We start from the raw sequence: 14,137 nt of genomic DNA, 5'->3' as shown, positions 1-14,137 counted from the left end.
CCCATTGTTTTGCATTTTGAGGAAAAAGTGGATATGTTGAGAAGAAAGTCAGCTCCTGTCTGTCCAGGGGGAACCATGAGGGCAGCGGCCGACAGCTGGGGACGTCCCTCTAGGACAACCTGGCTGTGTCGATGAGCTGAAAGAGACAGAAGTCCTTCGCAAACCTGACTCTGAAGGACATTCCATGAATTCACCCACGCAGGCCAGGATGTAGACGCTCATTGCTCTATTTTTATAAAGACTCAAACTGGTGACTTTAATCTCAAAATCTCAATTTATTCTCAAAATGTACAAAAAAATGTACAAAAAAAAAAGTCCTTCTCTGCAATACTTGGAGTTTATTCTCAACATTGAAAAAAATCCTCTGCCTCTCTTTTTCATCCCTGCCCTGATACTTGGTCGGGATTTGGCAGATTACTGCATGTCTCTCTACGTAGACACGTGCAGTGTAAAAGAATAGAAACATCCATCCATCGTCTTCCGCTTATTCCTACATTAAGGGTCACGGGGGGGGGGTGGAGCCTATCCCAGCAGCCTTCCCCCTGGACAGGTCACCAGTCCATGGCAGGGCCAACACATAGAGACAGACAACCATTGGCTCTCCCAGCCACGCCTACGGTCAATTTAGAGTCTGGATTAACCTGGTCCCTCTTGATGTCTTTGGACTGTGGAGGAAGCTGGAGTACCAGAGAGAACCCACGCAGGAATCTCATTGGGTGAGAGGCAGGGTTCACCCTGGACGGGTCACCAGTCCATGGCAGGGCCATCAGGAGCAGTTAGGGGTTCAATGTCTTGCCCAAGGACACTTGGACATGGTCACCAAGGGAAGTGGAGATTGAACCAGCGACACTTTAGTTGCTAGATGGCCACTCTACCCTGAGCCACGCCGCCCAAATTGGCCAGCTTAAATGTGGCTAATTAAACCCAAACTGCTGCCCTCCATTTCTTTTTGCTTCCCTGCGTCTGTATGGATGGTACCAGGACTCTGGCCGCCTCCACCTTCAGGCACAGCTCCGTCTTTATGAATTTCTCAACCATCTGCATTCACCGGCGTCCCGGGGGCGTTTGCAAAACCAGAGTGTATGAGAGGAGATGGCGGCGGCGTCTCCCTACCTGGCGCTATTTATGGGTCCGAGGCGTGGCAGCAGCCCCTCAGAGGAGGAAGCTGTCCATGTGACTGGGTTTCATAACAGATGGCATTCAGAACGGGCAGTGGGAGGGCCGGGTGGTGATTCCCGCTGAGAGCCCCCCGAGGCTGGCTTTGTCCATGACTCTCCCCATTTCACTGGCGCTAAGTTGTCAGTTGCTCCCACAAAAATGACAGAAAGTTCATTGAATTCCTGGAGAGGCCAGAGCGAGTTTAGACGAGGGGGAGACGTTCCTGGAGGCTGAAGGGACTCACGCAAAGAGCTGCTTGAGTTTGCTACCAGAGCATTTAGGTCCGGTGTTCATGCCTCCATCCCCGCTGGCGTCAGCCGGCATGGCACCGGGAGAGCGTACTCAACCGCGCGAGAGGCGGGGTTCACCCTGGAGGGGTCATCAGTCCATCTCAGGGCCATCAGGAGCAATTAGGGGTTCAGTGTCTTGCTCAAGGACACTTGGACATGGTCACGGGGGAAGTGGGGATTGACCGTAGGGTTGGCTGTGAGAGCCACTGGTTGTCTTTCTATATGTGTTGGCCCTGCTGGTACGACTGGTGACTCATCCAGGGCAGTCACACTGCCGAAACACCAGTTGGCGGCGCAGCTTCTGTGCCGCTGTGCTGAGTTTCCTCCTGTGTTTTCAGCAATGGCTGAAATGGAGTCAGGTGCGGCTACAGCGCATGTGAGTAGCTACGCTGTCGTTATGTCATCCATGTGATGCCAAATGATAAATCAGGCTTAAGCCTATCAACGTCTGACAACACAACATTAATAACCAAGCATTGCTGTTGAAGGTAAGATCACCAAGGAAGTGATGTTTGTTGGTAACTTCCCGAGCGACGGAGGCCCCTGATATTCGTGTCAATATTGATATGAGTTTGTGCCTCCCAGGGCCCATGGTTGAGTTCTGGCTGGAGTAAGCGGGGCTCATCCAAAGATCTCGCATATCAAATTGCGAGTATTCCGACTTTGCAGAACGTGGTAGTAAATAGCTGAGCAGGTGCGTCTAGGGGTTCAGAGTAGCAGAACCTCCACAGGGAGAGGAGACAAGCAGACAGGCACATCGATGAGGTTTACCAATTCTCATACCAATCTGGCCTGCAGAGCTGACCCCCCGTGTGTACATCGCTCCTCCATGACTGACATAAGGAGCCCGGTGAATAAATCCCCTGAGATATCCCGTGGTCCCTCGTCTGTTGCTGCTCAGCACTGATGGATGAAGGCAATCAGCGCCCCTCCCTCTCTTCTGTATACGCTGCACTTCCTCCCAACAGCGGTGACTCGCTGATTTATTGGACCAGAGTGTCCTGTTGCTGGCGGTAGTAGCTGCAGAAACAGTCCCTGGCTGGCTGGGGACGGCTGAGGATTTACACAGGGATCTGGTTTCACTTTTGCAGCCTGCTGACTTTGCAGTCCTCAACGCTGTGGTTTTATCACACGAGCTGAGTTAAGCTCGTGTGAACGTGGAAGGCGAGCTTCTGATTCATATTTGGTAAATGAACTTTGTAGTGATAAGCTTGTGAGTGGGAACTCCTCTAAGGATCTGCTGTGACACGTTCTCAAAATACTGACCAGGAAGTGCTTGGCTTGGCTGCTGGTTCGATTCCCACTCAGTACAGTACAGTCACGGAAGTGGAGGAACGTGCCGGAGACCGTAGGGCGATGTGTTGCTGTGCCTGTGCCAGGCGTTGTCGACTCCAGGTCAAATTGGAAATGAACGATAGCATCAGCAGTGTGCAGGGCTGCATTCGCCATGTGTTCATGGCCATTCAAAGGCCAAGTGCCCCTCTCATAGATTTACACCATCTTTCAAGGTGTTAGGGTTGTTGCCTTGGAAATACGTGTGTGTGTGTGTGTGTGTGTGTGTGTGTGTGTGTGTGAGGGCGGGGGGGGGGGACCTCTGCAGCAGCACTGACAGGTGTATGTGTTGGCACTTGAGTCCAGATATTAATGATCTTACTCCAAAGTTGACGACCGTCTCCTAGTGTAGTTGATCAGATTGGTTAAGGTCCCCGTGAAGCTCGACAACGCTGGTGGTGAGACCTCTCGAGGCTCAAGGCTGCAGGGTTACTGGAACCAGGCCCAGTGCCTCTCCATGACGGGGGCATTGTGGACCATTCTCTGAGTGAAACCATTCAGCTGCCACAGACCCGTGTCTGAAGGGATCTTCAACTGCTCGATGGGACTGCAGCACCACTGTGTCCAGGTCTGTGTGCCCAGCTCACTCCTCCAATTCGCACATTTTTTACTGGACCGTGAAGATGCAGACATGTTTTCTTAGTCAGCTCTCAGCCACCGTCCCAGCTCTCAGCTGTTGAAGGGCCACTGCTGATTCTTAGATGCTCGACTGCTTTTTAAAAATATTCTATCAGTCAATTTTGACTTGAGACAATTTCAGGACTTTTCAAGGCCACTGACATTGTGGTGGAGTTTGCATGTTCAGCAGAGACTGACTGTCCATATATTTGTCCTTGTGACAACATATTTGATTCCATGTCATGTTACTTTTTCCATTGTTCTTCTCATTTTCATGGAACAATGATCAATTGCACCTCAACTGATTATTAAAATCTTGATGTCCGGGGCCGCTTTCCTCTTTGTGATTCATTCATCCTAACTCAGATCCTGTCATCACAGCAACATTAGCAGAGCACCAATCCACTTGAGGTGCATCTAAGCTGCGATAGCTCCCCCCTTTGGAATCAAGAGTAATGGCAGTGCTGATTCAGAGTTGCCGTAGCAACGTGTCAGCCAGGCAGTAGAACAATGAAGACTCACCAAAGAGCTCGGTGAAGCAGAGGGAGCTGCTGCCTCTGGTGAGGAGCAGGAAAAATAAAATGCTTCTTTATTTTAAACGTTTGGCTCCGTTCAGCTCAGTGCAGGTTTGTGTTTGCTGTACTTTTACTCCTGCAAGGAGTGTCCACATGACACACTGTTACTGTTGCAGGGAAGCTGTTAACTCAAGCAGTTAGCAGGAGGCACGTCCTGGTGATCCTGCTCACGCTGGAGGAAAAGAAAACACACTTCCTAGATTTTCAACACTCTGGAGGATGCTGGAGTTCATGAATCTTTCAGTGTTTTCAGTTACAACAGCGGCTGGTATTTAAAAAAGTTGATTTCAGTGTGTAATTAGTGTTGATTAAATCCTGATTTTCTGCAGTGTTCAGTTGTTTTCTGCATTTTGATGCCCGTCAGTTTTTAATTAAGATGGCTTTCCCTCCTGTGTGTCTGAGTGGTGACAGCAGCCTGGTGTCTCTGGGTTCAACAGCTCTTCATTTGTCCAAGTCAGTCCTCTCTTCCCAACGTCTCTGTAATCATGTTGTTTAATTTCAAAGCAGCAATTTCTGCTTCCCTGCAACATCTGTGTCAGTGAAATTCTCTTGTAATTGTGGTGATGTCAGTAACTGAGAGAGACGTGCTAACAACCCTGAGTGCATTTGTGCATGTGGACCAAATCCCAACACACCAATTCATGCTCTTATTTTATTAACCCTGACAGCACCCAAAGAGGCAGCAATCACCCGGAGTGCACTGCTCATCACAAAGCCTGTGTTTAATTGCAGTGCGATTGGAGCATCTAAGGTTTGACTTCATTAAAATAAAAGCCCCACACACAGCAGTCGAAGTAGTGGTAGCAGCTTAACACAGCTGAGAACTCGACAAAGACGCACAAAGAGAGAGAGATGACAAATGAGCAAGAATTACTGGCGTTAACCGCCATGTTGAGTCAATTAGAATGGAGCATCTGTTGTGTGAACCCAGAGGCCTGGCGTCGACGGGGGTCGGGGTATGATGGCTTCAGCCGACGGTCAGGATGAGAGTGAATGAACTTCAAAGTCAAAGTGACAGTGGGTTTATTTGAAACCCCTTTTTTTCCTCTGAGTTTACCGAACAAACGCTGTGCTGTGACTTCCAGCCTGGATCGCTCAATAGCAGCAAATCCTGACGAATCCCACCCTCCAAACCGGAGCCGGCCCGTTTTACCGTTCTTTCTCTTCCAGGAACGCTGTCTTGTGTCAGCTGAGCTTTGTGTATGCAGTTCAACATCGTTTATAAGAGTTGAAAACATGTTGTGAAGTAAAAGCTGCAAATTCCAACCAGAAAACCATCAGAGAGGCCAACATTCAGCCTTTCACATTGAAGACACAACAAATCCTGAAGGCTGTGTGGACACCGGCTGTCCCAGTGACACCTGAATAAGACGGAGGACATAGAGACAGTCCACGTACACGTGGATGCAGTCTGACATCGTGTTCCCAGCATCACGTTTCCAAAGGCTGAGGGAGTTTTAGCGCGTTCACAGTCAACCAAGTGAACTGTGCGCTGTTCCCTCGGATATGACAGGTGGCTGCATGTGAGTTCCAGCTGGTAAACACCATCAGGGACCATAAGTGCACAGTTGGTCCTCTTCGCACCCCCACTGGTAGCCCCGCTCACAGCCCCGCTCACACCAACATGTCCTCCTCTGCAGCAGCCAACTGCCTCCGCGTGTCGTACAGTCCCACAGGGACGCGCTGTCACTGCCACGTCCCCAGAGCTGACAAAAACTGATTCTGTCTCATCCTCATCATCATGCACTTATCTGTCTTGCCAGGTGTGTGTGTGTGTGTGTGTGTGTGTGTGTGTGTGTGTGTGTGTGTGTGCGTGTATGCGTGTGTGTGCGTGTGTTTGATGAGACAGATAGTTGTGTGTCTAGCATGCAACCTGTCCATAAATGACTAAAAGAGTAAATGTACTCGCTCCAGTAGGAGGTTGACATCATAATTAATGGTTGGTGGAAAGTTCCTCATCTCCTGAATTAATAATGAGCACAACTGAAGTTGTCTTTGTTCAGCATTCGTTGTTTTATGTTCCACAGCTCCAGCTTCTTCTCTGCAGTTGAAATGTGACTTTCACAAGGGCTCAGTGAATTTTGTGTTGATCCATGAAGTGATGCTCCTGACCAGAATGGGACCGGTCCTTCACTTCTCAGGCCTCTACACCCAAGCACCGTCATGTTCAGTCTCCAGTTTCCTCCATCACATTGTCTACTGATGAGTGTTTGTCAGGGTGTTATTTAATTCATGGTTCAACTCTCAGATTTGATTGAAATGCGTCCCCTTTTTAGTTCTAAGTTCTCTAATGCACCTGATGTGTTTAAATAAACCCTTCAGCTCTTTCACTGTGTGTGTGTGTGTGTGTGTGTGTGTGTGTGTGTGTGTGTGTGTGTGTGTGTGTGTGTGTGTGTGTGTGTGTGTGTGTGCACGTGCAGGGGAAGGTCTCAGCCATGGAGGGCGACTGCCTCAGCTGTATGAAGTACCTGATGTTCATCTTCAACTTCTTCATCTTTGTGAGTTCACCACCTTCTCAGATTTCTTTCACAGAATTAAAATGTAAAAATAGAAATGTATTTCCTGACTGCCACAGGTCAGTCTGGGCGGGGGGTGTGGAGGGGTTTGTGTGTGTGTGTGTGTGTGGGGGGGGGGGGGGGGGGTAAGCATGATCCTCCCACATGCACCAGTAGGGAGAGAGAAGAGAGAGAAGCCAAAACTAGATCAATAGAACGATTTTAAAAAAGAACTGTGTTGCATTTTGGTTAGTGCTCTGCAGAACGAAGGACCTAGCAGATGCGTCCATCTGCGATCGTGAGTCATCGGCATCAGCTGGAGCTCCTGCACCAATCACACGGCTCTATATTGTGAGCAGGTGTATCTCTGTCCTCGGTTCTCCAGGCATGAGAACCTCCCCAAAATACTTGGACTAGGTTCTCTAGCTAATTTAGCTAACATTACAGACTGTTCTTTTCTTACAGGCAGGTGAACACATGAACGTCCTGTTAAAATCCCCCCCCCCCCCATTCACGTATAAACACTTGAGAGGCCTCCTGACCCTGCAGTTATAGGAACTAGCCACTGGGGAGCTCTACTGAGAGCCAACATTTCTGTTTGCACCGCCAGTGGGGGGGTCACGGGATGTGAGCCAGGCGACGGGAGGCGTAGGTGTGACTCTGACGTTTACGACTGCTCGTTTAAAGGCTGCGGTGACTCGTCTTTGATCAGTCCAGGAAAACGTCTGTGTTCATGGTTTTTATTCACTTCCACAATCAAACACATTTAACTGCCATATTAACCCCTCTCCCCCAGTTGGGTGGCTCCTTCCTGCTGGCTGTCAGTGTCTGGGTGCTGGTGGACCCGATGGGCTTCAGAGAGATCGTGGTGGCCAACCCCCTGGTGTTCACGGGGGTCTACGTCATCCTGGCCTTGGGGGCCTTGCTGTTCCTGCTGGGCTTCCTGGGCTGCTGTGGAGCCATCCGCGAGAATAAATGTCTGCTGCTCTTTGTGAGTCTGACTGCGTCATCTGATGTTAGGACAGAAACCCCTGATGTTACTGTGAAAGAAAAACACAGGTGACATCCAGTGTGACCATCTTAGCATTCATTGTAGCTACGCTAACTAGCAGGCTGCACTCTGGTGGGGGTCTGGAGATCTGGAGCTCCCGGAGGGAAGAGGAGGGTCCCCGGCTGTGTGTCTGGTTTAAAAAACGATGGACAAAATGTGTTATTCCCCAAAAGTTGGCATGTTCCTTTAACCTAAGAGTGAAGATCACCATGATCCTTCATCCGCATGTTCTCATCAGAACAGGAAGAATTGTGACGTCATGCTAATTCCACGCTCGTTACCTCCACCGCTGCTGTTGAGAGTCATCATGAGCCGCGTTTGTGGTTTATTAGCAAATGAAATACAGAACCGCAGAAAAAGAACCACAGATGTCAGAACTTCCTCGTACATCTGACTGAGAAGTTCTAAAAGAGCTAAAAGTGGGTCTGTGAATGGTGTTACCAAGCAGTCAGCTCGTGGTGACAGTCTGGCTGACCTCATCTGGTATTTACGCAACATTCTGCCAGTAAAGGCAAGGCAGTTTTCTTTGTAACCTGTTTTCACCTCCAGTTTGTCTCCAGGCTTCATGGCATCATAACAACATCCTCTGCCCTCAGAGCCTCACATCGACTGAGGAGAAACTCCATAGAAAACCTTTAACAGGGAAAAATGGGAGAAACCTCAGGGTGAGGAGGGGAGGAGGATCCCTCACCAGGAGGGACAGACGTGCAGGAGATGTTGGTACAGACAAGAAAACAGTTTATAACACAGAATGGAGGAAACATGGAAATGTTAATAACAGTTGAAGAAGGAAGCTTCTGGAAGGGGAGGCAGGGAGAGCAAGCCAGCTTGATGGGGGACTGGATGGTGGACTGGTTCATGGAAGGGGAGGCAGGGAGAGCAAGCCAGTTTGATGGGGGACTGGATGGTAGACTGGTTCATGGGAGGGGAGGCAGGGAGAGCAAGCCAGCTTGATGGGGGACTGGATGGTAGACTGGTTCATGGGAGGGGAGGCAGGGAGAGCAAGCCAGCTTGATGGGGGACTGGATGGTAGACTGGTTCATGGGAGGGGAGGCAGGGAGAGCAAGCCAGCTTGATGGGGGACTGGATGGTAGACTGGTTCATGGAAGGGGAGGCAGGGAGAGCAAGCCAGCTTGATGGGGGACTGGATGGTAGACTGGTTCATGGGAGGGGAGGCAGGGAGAGCAAGCCAGCTTGATGGGGGACTGGATGGTAGACTGGTTCATGGAAGGGGAGGCAGGGAGAGCAAGCCAGCTTGATGGGGGACTGGATGGTAGACTGGTTCATGGGAGGGGAGGCAGGGAGAGCAAGCCAGCTTGATGGGGGACTAGATGGCAGACTGGTTCATGGGAGGGGAGGCAGGGAGAGCAAGCCAGCTTGATGGGGGACTGGATGGTAGACTGGTTCATGGGAGGGGAGGCAGGGAGAGCAAGCCAGCTTGATGGGGGACTGGATGGCAGACTGGTTCATGGAAGGGGAGCGCAGGCTGGTGTAACAGTAGGGAATAAGAGGGGGGGGGCGATGCAGGCGGCGGTTGGGGCTCTGGTGGATCTGTGGAAACACAGAGAGACTGCGAGACACCAAGGCCAAACTACAAAGTGCAACAAGTAATGAGAGGAGAGGAGGGGAGGGGAGGAGAGGAGAGGAGAGGAGAGGAGAGGAGAGGAGGAGGGGAGGGGAGAGGAGAGGAGAGGAGAGGAGGGCTCCATGTAACCTGATGTGTCCCCCAGCAGTCTAAGCCTGTAGCAGCATAGCTATCAATGGTTCAGAGCTACCTGAACCAGTCCTAACTGAAGGCTCTGTCATAAAGGAAAGTCTTAAGCCTGGACTTAAAAGTAGTCAGAGTGTCTGCCTCTCTGACCCATGGAGAGATGCTGGTTCCACAGTAGAGGAACCGGTACCTGAAGGCTCTACCTCCCAGTCTGTTTTATTGATACTGGGAGTCACTAACAGACCTGCATTCTGGGAGCGGAGTGCTCTGGTGGGACAGTAGGGACTAATGAGTTCTTTCAGAGAGGATGGAGCTTCATCATTGAGAGCCTGATGAGTCAGCAGAAGGACTTTGAAGTGGATTCTAGATCCTACAGGAAGGAGAGAAGCTAAAGTGGAGAGATGTGTTCTCTCTTCTTAACTCCTGTCAGAACCCTGGCTGCAGCGTTCTGGACCAGCTGGAGACTCTTTAGAGAGTATTTAGGACATCCTGACAGGAGAGAGTTGCAGTGGTCCAGCCTAGAAGTGATGAATGCATGCACCAGTTTCTCAGCATCACTCTGGGAAAGGATGTTCCCAATCTTAGCGATACTGCAGGTGGAAGAAGGCGGTCCTGGTCACATGATTTATGTGGGAGCTGAAGGAAAGGTCCTGGTCAAAAATGACCCCAAGGTTCCTTGCAGTTGTCCTCAGGGTCAGGGTGATGCCATCTAGAGTAGTGATCTGGTTAGAGAGGTGTCCCTGAGGGGTTCAGGTCCAAACATGATGACCTCAGTTTGATCTGAATTTAGCAGTAAGAAGTTAGAGGACATCCAGGATTTAATGTCTTTCAGGCAGTCTAGCAGATTAGTAAACTGGCTTGTGTCGTCTGGCTCCATCGACCAGTAAAGTTGTGTGTCGTCCTCATAACAGTGGAAGTTGATTGAGTGCTTCCGGATTATGTCACCTAATGGGAGCATGTAAAGAGTGAAGAGAATCGGTCCTAGAACTGAACCCTGTGGTACACCATATGTGACTCTGCTGTACTCTGAATGGTCATTATTTACATTAACAAACTGAAACCTGTCAGATAAGTAGGACTTAAACCATTTTAGGGCAGTTCCTTTAATCCCAGTTTCATGGTCTAGTCTCAGACAGTAGACGGTAGGTTAAAAGTACATGTATGCAGTCGTGGAGGGAGTACACAGTTCCTCTACATAGTAAGTAAAAGTAGAAATACCTCCCTGACAAGTACTCAGAAGTACTGTATGTTTCTGTCTGAGTCCTTCTGTGTGACTCCAGAACGCGAACAAAACCATCTAAAGGTTCCATTTACAAACCCATCCACCTCGTCTGGATACAGCTGTGAGCTCAGTAATCCACCAACACTTGGACTCATGACCTCCTCAATGATCAGCTGGCGGAGCCGACCTGTTCCTGGCTCGGTCACGTGGCCATGCACCAGGGAGGTTATGGTTTGTTTTCATCTTAAATCCAAGTGTTTGTGGATTACTGATCGTGCAGCAGAATAAAGAAGACATGGATTTTACAGGATGATGATCCTGAGAGTTTGGTGCCATGACTTCTACTTAGTTACCGTTAGCGCTAAGCTAAGTATACGGGGCTGGCGCTGTCTGCGTTGTGGAGGGACGCAGAAGTGATGCAGGAGGGGCAATGTTTCTAAGCTCAAAACATCCATTTGTGAGTACTTGCAAGGCAAACTAAGCTTCAGGGAAAGTTTGAGATGTTGAGTTTGCTTGGGTATACAGAGTAAAATTACACGAGACATGGCGTTAGTGCACTCCAGTAAGGTGTCCACTGACCTCTAGAGGTCAAGTTAGAGTCGTATTCGTTCCTGGTGCACTGCTCTGACTCGTTTGCTTTTTCTTTAAAATGGTTTGAAATATAGTGAAGTAAAAGTACAAAGTCCATTAAATCACAAATACTCCTGTAAAGTACCAATACCTCAATATTGCACTTAAGTACAGTACTGGAGTTGAACTCCTCCCACCACGGTGAACATAGATGTCCTGTAAGCTTTACGTCAGGTTGAGGTAAGAGTTAGTTACTATTCTTGAGTGCCTGACATCAGGACAGTGACAGTACAAGTGCGCCATCTAGTGGAGCTGAGTGGACATGTCAGTCATTCCACCTCACCAGACAAGCGTGTGAATTTTTACATGGAGTATATTACTGGATGTTTTGTTCATTGGTGTGCTTGCTGCATGTTTCTCTGGATGATTTATTTTGAAAATACATCATGCCATAATAAATGACAGCTGTGGTCTGTATAGAGTGCTGTAGAAAGACATCAGCGTAAACTTGCTGGTTGCCATGGTGACGTTGTTGTGGTCTTTCCTGGCTTCAGTTCTTCATGCTCATCCTCTTCATCTTCCTGGCTGAGCTGGCAGCTGCCATCCTGGCCTTCCTCTTCAGGGAACACGTGAGTACTGAGACCAGAACCAGTCAGAGTCGTTCACAAATGTGTGTTGCTCATTGTGACTTTTCTTGGCAACATTATGGAAATGTGTTTTTACAGTTCTACAAGTCTACAATTTCATGACCTAACCCACCGTTTCTCAACCACGAGCCTCTCGCTAGCCTACGGTTTGGCCGTGCGCGTCCTCAAGTGTGGCTGTAAAATAATTTCTGGATGAAGTTTTTCTTAATGGGAGAAACTATTTTTTTGTAAAGGTGGATATCGGTACTAAAACATGATGGAAATGCAATGTTTAAACCAGAAAGAGCTTTAAAAAGACATTAAAGCAGTCCATGTTTAGTCGGATAACATCTACACACGTGAACATTGAGACATTGAGTTTGGGATAGAAAAGGTCCAGAAGATGTTGCATCATTTCATTGAAAATATCAAGCGTGCATGGATCAGTCCAGATTACATACAATAATACATGGCCCATTCAAGCGCTGTGTGAACAGGTGGGCCTTGAAACCCGGGTCCTGATACAGTATATGATGTCATAGTTCAGATGAGGTGGGCCTCCTGAACAGGTGACCTGGCTGACTGATGACATCACGGGGAGCTGACCCACAGACCAGACTCATCAAAGAGATTCTAACTAGTCCTCGCTCCTGTGCTCCACTGACATTCATTGTGCTAAGCTAACTAGCAGGTCTGTGCAGCCCAGCACAGCGACGAGAACCACAGTTTGGTTTTCTGTTATTTCTGGTGTCTTTTGAAGAGGAACTTCTCTGTGACGTTTGTGGAGTCCAGTCAGCCAGAGAGGAACCTGCGACCAGCTCTCCTATCACACCTTCCTGTCATTCCTTCACTCTCTCCCCAACACATAGCTTACATCAGCCTGTGTGTGTGTGTGTGTGTGTGTGTGTGTGTGTGTGTGTGAATTTTGTTTTCGTAGCTGAAGCTTCATTTGTAGAGTAAGAAGTGAAAATACAAGTTCTGAAGTGTGTCTGTGTCTCCGTACAGTTAACCAGAGACTATTTCACCAGGGAGCTGAAACGCCACTACCAAGGTCACAACAGCACGGATGTCTTCAGCACCACATGGAACGCCATCATGGCCACAGTAAGGCACTGATTCTCCTCTTTCGTTCCCCTCACAGTCAACCAAGTGTTTTCAGTGGTTGCTCCCTGCTTGGTGTTGTCTCTGTGCAGTTCGACTGCTGCGGCGTGAGCGGCCACGAGGACTTCGAGGACAGCCTCTACAGACTTCTCAACCCCAGTAAGATGGTCCCTGAGGCCTGCTGCCAGAGGACCAGTTACCCTGGACACATGGAGCACATCAGCCTGGAGCAGTGTGTCACGGGCAGCCTGTCCTTTCGAAACAACAAGGTCATTAGTGAAGGCCTTTTTCTCCCGAACAAAGATGGGAGTGTCAGTGAGAGATGCAGACGGAGCAGCAACCCAGCGATGGAGGAGCCGTGAATGAGGAGGCAGCACAGCACTCGTGCTACAGCCACTGCAGCCACTTTGGGTTTGTCCTGCTGCACAACAGTGCATCAGGTCCAAATGTTGCAATAAATTAGCCAAAGCTGCAAGAGCTCCCTCTAAAATAAATCATAAGTCAAGTTAGACTGAAACGGTCCCATGAAAAACACAACTTTTCTTCGAATGAATACTTTTTGGTAAATACATGTATTTGCTGTCGTCCCAGGGCCAGATGAGAAGAAGAGATCCTTTATCCTCTGTGCTGTATCAGGGAGCTGAGACCAGCTGTTAGCCAGTTAATTAGCTTAGCATAGTGAATGGTTGCAGATGGGAAGTACTGTACTAGCATAGCTCCATCTTGCACACTCAACTTCTAAAAGCCTGTAGGTCCTTTTCATCCTCTCTGTGTAAGTCGGCCAGAATTAGTAGCAACAGTCACTGCTCTATGTCAAATCACTGTGCCCATCCAGAAAAGTAGCTAATTCTAAAATGTCTTAGTCTTGCACTATTAAATTATCTTTTCATGACTTTTAACGGAGCTATGCTCACACTTCCCATCCACTGCCAGTCATTGTGCTAAGCTAACTAGCAGTCTTGGTGGTTCTCAACTGACAGATGCACACACTTGGCCGTCTCTGTGGGGGATGGGTGATAACTGGATTCCCTAAATGCTGCCATGTTCCTGAAAGGATTATTAGTTGTGTTTGAGAGTTACTGGTGGTGTGTTTTCCCACGCAGGGCTGTTACTCAGCGATGATGGATTACTTTGAGACCTACATCTACACAGCAGGAGCTCTCGCCATCATCGTGCTGACAATCGAAGTATGTGCTCCTTCAAAATAATGAACTGTATGATTTATTTATTCTCAGTGTCGACACCGAGCACAATGTCTCAGGTGGATGACGATCAACTTTGTACCTAAAAAAGACAACAGCACAAGAGGCTTCAAGTAGCACGACCCCAATAACGAGTCTGTGAGGTCACCACCATCTTCCTGATGACAAAGTCACCATTTTATCTGA

The 14,137-nt window shown here is 48.8% G+C and overlaps 1 protein-coding gene across 5 annotated transcripts in view; it reads left to right on the top strand.

Annotated features, from left to right (window-relative positions):
- LOC147268864 (tetraspanin-18B-like) overlaps nt 1-14,137 on the top strand; it is a 31,841-nt gene that overhangs the window by 15,211 nt on the left and 2,493 nt on the right. For 3 of the 5 annotated variants that reach the window (XM_086223816.1, XM_086223799.1, XM_086223823.1), the window contains 6 exons: nt 6,394-6,471; nt 7,265-7,459; nt 11,577-11,651; nt 12,654-12,752; nt 12,842-13,018; nt 13,853-13,936. In XM_086223816.1, coding sequence (XP_086079942.1) covers nt 6,409-6,471; nt 7,265-7,459; nt 11,577-11,651; nt 12,654-12,752; nt 12,842-13,018; nt 13,853-13,936 — 693 coding nt within the window. In that variant the 5' untranslated portion in view covers nt 6,394-6,408. The remainder of the gene's footprint in view (nt 1-6,393; nt 6,472-7,264; nt 7,460-11,576; nt 11,652-12,653; nt 12,753-12,841; nt 13,019-13,852; nt 13,937-14,137) is intronic. The other 2 variants (XM_086223832.1, XM_086223807.1) reach the window with 2 other exon arrangements.

This window comes from Aulostomus chinensis, chromosome 2, assembly GCF_037954235.1.
Source record: "Aulostomus chinensis isolate RoL2024-O1b breed Wild chromosome 2, RoL_Achi_v1.0, whole genome shotgun sequence".
Taxonomy (NCBI): Eukaryota; Metazoa; Chordata; class Actinopteri; order Syngnathiformes; family Aulostomidae; genus Aulostomus; species Aulostomus chinensis.
Note: the sequence above shows the minus strand (reverse complement) of the source record. Positions and strands in the feature narration are given on the sequence as shown.